The sequence below is a fragment of the Pecten maximus genome, chromosome 3 (assembly GCF_902652985.1).
Source record: "Pecten maximus chromosome 3, xPecMax1.1, whole genome shotgun sequence".
Classification (NCBI taxonomy): domain Eukaryota; kingdom Metazoa; phylum Mollusca; class Bivalvia; order Pectinida; family Pectinidae; genus Pecten; species Pecten maximus.
The window spans coordinates 39,845,843-39,853,208 of NC_047017.1; the positions used below are offsets into that span (position 1 = coordinate 39,845,843).

Consider the following 7,366-nt stretch of genomic DNA (forward strand, 5'->3'; position numbering starts at 1 on the left):
TCGCATACCAATAGAACATACATATTCTCACATACCAATAGAACATACATACTCTTGCATACCAATAGAACATACATGTTCTTGCATACCAATATAACATACATATTCTCGCATACCAATAGAACATACATATTCTCGAATACAAATCGAACATACATATTCTCGAATACAAATCGAACATACATATTCTCGCATACCAATAGAACATACACGTTCTTGCATACCAATCGAACATACATGCTCTTGCATACCAATAGAACATACATGTCTTTGCATACAAATAGAACATACATATTCTCGCATACCAATAGAACATACATGTTCTCACATACCAATAGAACATACACGTTCTTGCATACCAATCGAACATACATGTTCTTGCATACCATTAGAACGTACATGTCCTTGCATACAAATAGAAAAAAACATATTCTTGCATACCAATGTATATATAAACAATAACATAAAAATGAGAAAGTGGGAAAAAGACTCGGTAGATTAGAAACTAATATGAAACGCTAATAAACTGTTGTAGTTTTATAAGCTTGTCCCATTTCTTCAATCCCCTCTTAAATTTACTTTTGACCTTGTCACCCTTACTGTAAGCAATAAACTGTGCAGTCGTCTTTTTGTGTTTACTAGGGCATTTAATTTAACGAGCTATTCAGGCATATGGTTTTATAAAAAGACTGCTGTAACATAATAGTAATTTCATTGTCTACTCTGTTACTTTGAGGATGGCTTGTCAAAATTAAATCCAAACATAAAAGACATCTTGCTAAATTAAAAACGGATGAGCAGTTTTTTTCAAGTAGTGTTTTGAAAACTTTGCAGTAACATTTGCACTTCTGGACATTCCCATAAAATATGAGAAATAGTTTCTCTTTTTCAGAGTTACATAGTACACAATTTTATACAAAAATGAATTAGTTGTAAATATATGATGTAAAAGCCTGTATTGGAACCAATTATTTCTGTATTAATATTTACAAGAAAAGGTATCTTAAAATATTTCTCCCAAATGTTTATCTATGTTATCGAAATCATTGTTCTATTTTCTGGCACCTTGGAAGCAAGTCAGATTTAATCAAAACTTCATAGAACATTTTTGAACCTTTTTCTTTTGTCTCTTAAATGAAGTTTCAAATTGATCGGCATGTAAGGAAAGGATAAACATGGACTATCAATAAGCATATTATGAGATGTGATGAAATCTTTTATTGCTGATATAAGACTATGATACTGCAAAACTTGTGTTGAAGTGGAATTTCTGAATAAATTCAGCTAGTGAATAGAATGAACCAGTGTTGGTGTACGAGTAAATAATTAATTACAAAATAAAACGTTATTCTTAAAGTATTCCTTGTAAAAAAATTGTATTCATTTATCTTTAATATCATAATTGTACCAGATTGATACTTTCAGTATGTATTTATGCAGTTCTTTTCATAAATAGTAAATAGTATTAAAGGAAAGCCATGATTTGAAAACATCCCTACAAAAGTCATTTTTACATTTTCTTTAACATATATCAATGTATTCACTTCCAAAAAAGAAACCTTTAATTTTTCAATGAATCATTATTTTTTCACTCCTGATGGTGGCTTTTTCTTGTTATTTCTTTCCAAAGCAGTACCTAGAGATTTGTGAAACACCAGTTTATTTTTTTTATATATATTTTCTATAAACTGTCATGATCAGAGATCGCTCATTCAAGATGGACGTCCAATAGTCCTTATGCTGTTTGAAAATTCCGGCGAAACATGCGAAAAAGAAAAAAGAAAAACTTTAGTTCATGTGTACCAAATATACTGCAAAAAATAATCACGCCATTATCATTTATAGCAAACAATAGATTTTTTTCTTTTTTTTTGTAACCAATTTTATTCAGATTTTTCAAGCACATGCACACGATATCTAGTGGTAACATGTCTCCAACAGAGGACATATATCATTTATCTGACTAACAGATTTCATGCATAGCCACTGATTCGATTATGACCTTAAAATGCAAATGGCAGTTATGAATAATATCGAACAAATATGACAAATAGGGAGGCATTTCAAACAAAAATAAGTTTCCTGGTTGAATAGATCATTCTTTCATGTGTTGTGCAAGGGCTCACCAGGTGAGTCATTTTTGTTTACAAATGTTTATCCTGACATAACTACACACTGTGTGTGTATTCGACGTCTTACTTCACCGACTTCACAGCCATACCAAACACATACCGTATTAGGTGTACTCTAGCTGAATGCCTGTAATGACACGATTCTTGGAAGTTTAAAGTATTCTACGACTGTAAAATGTATATATCACGAACAATAATGTACCAAACAAATATTTCTTCCTTCAAAAGTCTCGTCATTGAGACTAAGCTAAGACAGAAATATGGAAAACCAGAATGGAAGTCAGACAAATTAGAAATAGGTCTTAATGAATATTAATAGAGGGTACACGGCTTGTATGAATGAAGTCAATGATTGTAAACTGGAAATCGTAGTATCAAAAAAAGAACAATAAATTCGTATGTGGTTTTCTGTTTAGTGTCTATTCATTTCCGTTTGTTAATAGATTCGGTTTTGTATCTATTGGTTTGCTGTTGAACACTTATTATTCCGCTTCAGATGTTGACTTGGAACAGATGTCTATTAGTTTTAGTTTTTACATTAATTTGGTTTTAATCGTTTTTTGCCTTTTCCGCCGCCCATAACCGAGGTTGTCCTTTATTTTTTACGTCAGTCTTTCGACTTCATTTTGTCAGATAATGTTTATTTTGGATTTTGGCCATTGAAATTCAAAACGAAATAATATTTTGTTTGCAAGATTTTTAATATGATCATATATAAAGTACTCATGTACGTCAGTGCGAGAAGGGAAATATGAATACATTCGTCCACGGTAAAACTGATGATTTCATATGAAAGAATGAGGTAAAATTCTGTCCATGTCCGGTTTACCTAATATTAATCTAGCCCCTACTAACGTCAAAACATAACCTGTAAAGTGACAACGGTAGATCCTAATAAACGGGTAGGCTATAACCAATTATCGGGATATTTGTGATAGTGTGATGTCATATTTCCAAGAAAGGATATCACTTCCTTGTTTAAAGCATACACATCATGGGAAGCATTGCAGGATTTCTGTGCTGTTTCTTATTTACTTTTCTGGTGGCATTTTTACTACAAGCTGTTGGATTCTTCACTACTAACTGGGTGACATGGACTGGATGCGAAGCGCAGGGACTGTTCAGTTTTTCAACATCAGGCCAAACGACTGCCTGTGTTGGAGACGGAGAGTGTAGGTATCAGGTATTCATTGTCGAGCTATATTCCCGAATAACATCGATTAAAGATATTTGTTTAGTTCCTTTGCTGCACTTATAAAATAGTTTTCTTTTTACGAATAAAAATCAGATAAAAGATAAATAAGACAAATAAAATATAATTGCTCTTACCTTGATTCATGCCATGTGATAGTAGTTTATTTTATCGGTTCCTAGTAGGTAATCCCACCATTACTGTAGGTCTGTAACGAAAGTTTCCAGTTAATTTTTTACCGAAGAAAATATCATTTTATAATATCTTAGTACTGTACTATACTGTTTTATAGTATCTGTAGCACTGTATCTTTTTTTCCGAATGACAAATTCTGTTACAGTAGCTACGAAAAAAAAGATAGTTTAGAAACGAGTATTAATTGTTATTGTTATCAGTTAAAGGTGTATAAACATGACATCACCTATGTTACTGCTGGGTTACTACTCAGGTAACCAGAATAAATAGTCGTCTTGGCTCACTGACTTACATACTGTACATGTACACCATTAAGATGTTTACAGCCACACAGAATGTCAGTTCTTGGAATTATGTATTTATTATATTTATAAGAATTGTATTGTACTGTTATTTGGACGTCGAACACCGGAGGTTCGCTACACTCTTAAGTTTACACCAATATTACAGTTGAATTTGTCTAAGTTTGATTACAGGTCCAATTTTGTAAACACGTGGGTGGATTTATTGTTGTTTCAAATCGACAGTTTTGTGAGGTGTCTGCACCTCCTTATAGGTTTACGCGGGGCTAAATTTAGCCACTTTCTGTTGCCATTGTAAATTTTGTCTTGTTTTCGTATGTTGGAACATTTAGTTGTATTGTTCTCGCTTTAGTGCGATGAAATAGGTATATATTAAGATTCTTTGCCTTTACACTGGTATATAGGTTCTTTGTCTTTATACAGGTATATATTAATGCCCTCTGCCTTTACACTGGAATATATTGAGGTTCTTTGCTCTTAGCTGTTGTAAATGTAATCTCTAACAGTAGAAAATACCAACTGTTTGATAACATGTTAATACGGCTGTGGTTTTGATGTAGACCTAAGCTCTGCAGTCCTTGGTCTACAAGCAACGTCATTCACCATCCACCTGATGGTGTGTTTGACAATGATATGGCTAATGTTCTGTGGCGGAGACGACGACGATGACGTTGGATATTGTGGATGCTGTGCAGGGTGCTTCATCATGTTGTACCCAGTTGCAGGTATATCATTTTAATGTTGTTTGATATTCTTGGTAAAAATAAAATATTTCTCTTATTCTCTTATATCTTAAACCTAAAACACCAAACGTTTGCTAAAATATTGTGTATTAATGACACGCGTGATTCAAGTTGTACTAAACTGGAGCTAGCGGTAACTAATTAAGAAACATGCGCATTTTTACACTTAACTACTGTAATTCTAAAAATAACTGATATTGATTCTCATTCAGGATTATTCAGCATTATCGGATGTGGCATGGTGTCCACCATAGACGTGCCGGAATTCTCGTACGGCTGGTCCTACATCCTGTGTCTCACCAGTGGTGTCTACGTCATACTTCAGGTTTCACCCTATTACATATACAATTATATCAAACATCGCGGTGGTGATTCTCATATACCTTATTTGCCTTAATTTGTTTATCATTAGTTCTAATAGATTGTCTTTTGATTTTCTACCATATAGGTCACTCTAGCGTGTTATTGCGTTTGCAAGGCAATAAAGGACAGCGACGATGATGAAAACTTACCGAGTCCACAACAGACTACTGCTGTAGCAACCACTGGAGCAAGCGGTCAGCTCAATATCCGGTACGGTCACCAGGAACAGCACGTGGCAGTCGCCGTGACGGAGAGGGAGGAACTTGCAATGTCCAATGGAGTGATGATCTTACGTAAGATGAGGATCATGCAGGTGGTTGGGTTGGTTCGCTGATGTCGGAACTGAAAACCTGGTTGGCTGCTACAGTGTAGATAATTCTGGAATAACAAATGTGCATGTGACTCTGTAAAAGTCTGATTTAATAACAATGTATGCAACAGTATAACAATATGTATATGTGTATATGTTAACACTTAATTGACTAATATTTACCCATCTACAAATGAGATCGTCTACTTAGCATACCCCACGAAAAGGTCAACGCGACAGGATGACAGAGGCGGAGGGCCGTAGAATTTCTTGGGGGTGCAATTTCAAATGTAATTATTGTTCGAATTAAATATTAAATTGAATATTTAAGATACAAATAGAAGCTGAATATTGTAGAGGGTGGTAATAGCATAAAGTATTTAACTTAGGGTATAGTGTAAAATAAAGATAATAATTACTCTTTGTCGGCACTGTAGCATCTATTTACTAAATCTAGAATGTAGTAGACTTGTAAACTATATTTTGTCTGTGTCCTTGAAATCACTCGCTCGTCTATTATTAAAACATCCTTTTTATGCTATATCAAGTTTTTGTTTTGTAGTGAAATGCTTCTATAATGTTCATCTAATGCCTTTACTGTATATACTATGTATCTATGACAATAAAATGTACTAAACCTTGCGGGATTCCGCTTGTTACACTGCGTTGTGCTAAGGTAACGCCGCTGATTATCACACGTCGAGATCGAAGATGATACGATCATAAAGCACATATCAGGTAATGATCAAACATGACATTTAGAAGGTCGTTATGCAAGAAAATGCCAGCCTTATCAATGCGATTATAGCTAAATATCACACACGTGGATGCTGCTTGTGATTTACCTTGAAAAAGACATAGATTCGGTTTTGTTTATAGAATTTATAGACAAATCTCTTCTTTTTACGGGTTCAGGGATAGCATTAAACAATAACTACGCGAAACATGAACTGGATCTAAATTTGTATTTGCCAACTCTTCTGGTTTAAAAAAAACACCGACAAAACTTTATATGGATAGGCAGTAAGAAAATTCAGCAATGACAAATTTTCACCATCGCCGGAAACCCACAAGACTTTGAGTCAAAACGACAAGAGCAGAGTCACATGGGTTCCGACGATGCTTTCTGGTCAGACTTGGATTTTTGATGTGCCAGATTTTTGATGGGGTAGGGATAAACTTACATTTTTTTGGGAGATATATCTAAGTGTTGATTTACAAGAAATACCTAAATAAAAACTTCAATCTGTTTATATCTTAGAACAGACGAATATCAACACATAATCAAATCAATTTTTTTTTTAACCTTAAATTTTACGCACTAAACAAATCGTATGCCATCTCCGCAAAATTAGCCAATAATTATAATTTCAACATGCCATGATACTTTTGATAATTTATGTAGTACAAAATAAGTTATTTACGCAAATCAGGATATATTTTTCCCCCTTTTGGGAGAGGTCTGGGGGCCGCCCAGCGGGTCCCAGGGTGGTGAAGCCCCCCCCCCCCCCCCCCCCCCCCCCCCCCCCCCCCCCCCTGTAGATCTGCAATCGAAAGGGTGGGGGCAGTAATTTAGTGATAAAGCGAGCGCCGTAGGCGCGAGTCGAACTTTTTCTCTCTTGTTCTCATTATGAACTCAATTAACTTCACAAATTATCATCAACTTATTGAATCTATGTGATGAAGTTAAGCAAAATTTCGTATTAAGATATAAATATTGACTTACCAGGCTATTGCAGACGACCGACACACAGGTCTGAGGATTGATATACTAGTATAAAAGTCGGAATGTTCCGGATGTACAAGATAAAGTTTTTATCGTTGCCTTCAAGAAAACATTATCGGTTCGAAAATATACAGATATTTTTTCCCTTTTTTTTTTAGATTTTGGATGTCAAAAAGTGTGTGTGTGTGTGTGTGGGGGGGGGGGGGCAAAAAGATATGTTTGCTGCCTCCCCCCCCCCCCCCCCCCCCCCCCCCCCTGCGCTTCCTACACTGTCTAGTTCACGGCGACACCCGCTATACAAATCTAGTTCACGGCGACACCCGCTATACAAATCTAGGTCACGGCGACACCCGCTATACAAATCTAGGTCACGGCGACACCCGCTATACAAATCTAGGTCACG

At 35.3% G+C, this 7,366-nt stretch overlaps 1 protein-coding gene across 1 annotated transcript; it reads left to right on the forward strand.

The window, feature by feature from the left end:
* The first annotated feature begins 3,088 nt into the window (after positions 1-3,088).
* LOC117324151 lies at positions 3,089-5,885 on the forward strand. The gene is made up of 4 exons (XM_033879824.1): positions 3,089-3,304; positions 4,382-4,546; positions 4,777-4,889; positions 5,013-5,885. The coding sequence occupies exons 1-4, from the start codon at positions 3,127-3,129 to the stop codon at positions 5,259-5,261; spliced, it is 705 nt and encodes a 234-aa protein (XP_033735715.1). The 5' UTR covers positions 3,089-3,126; the 3' UTR covers positions 5,262-5,885.
* The last annotated feature ends 1,481 nt before the right edge of the window (positions 5,886-7,366 follow it).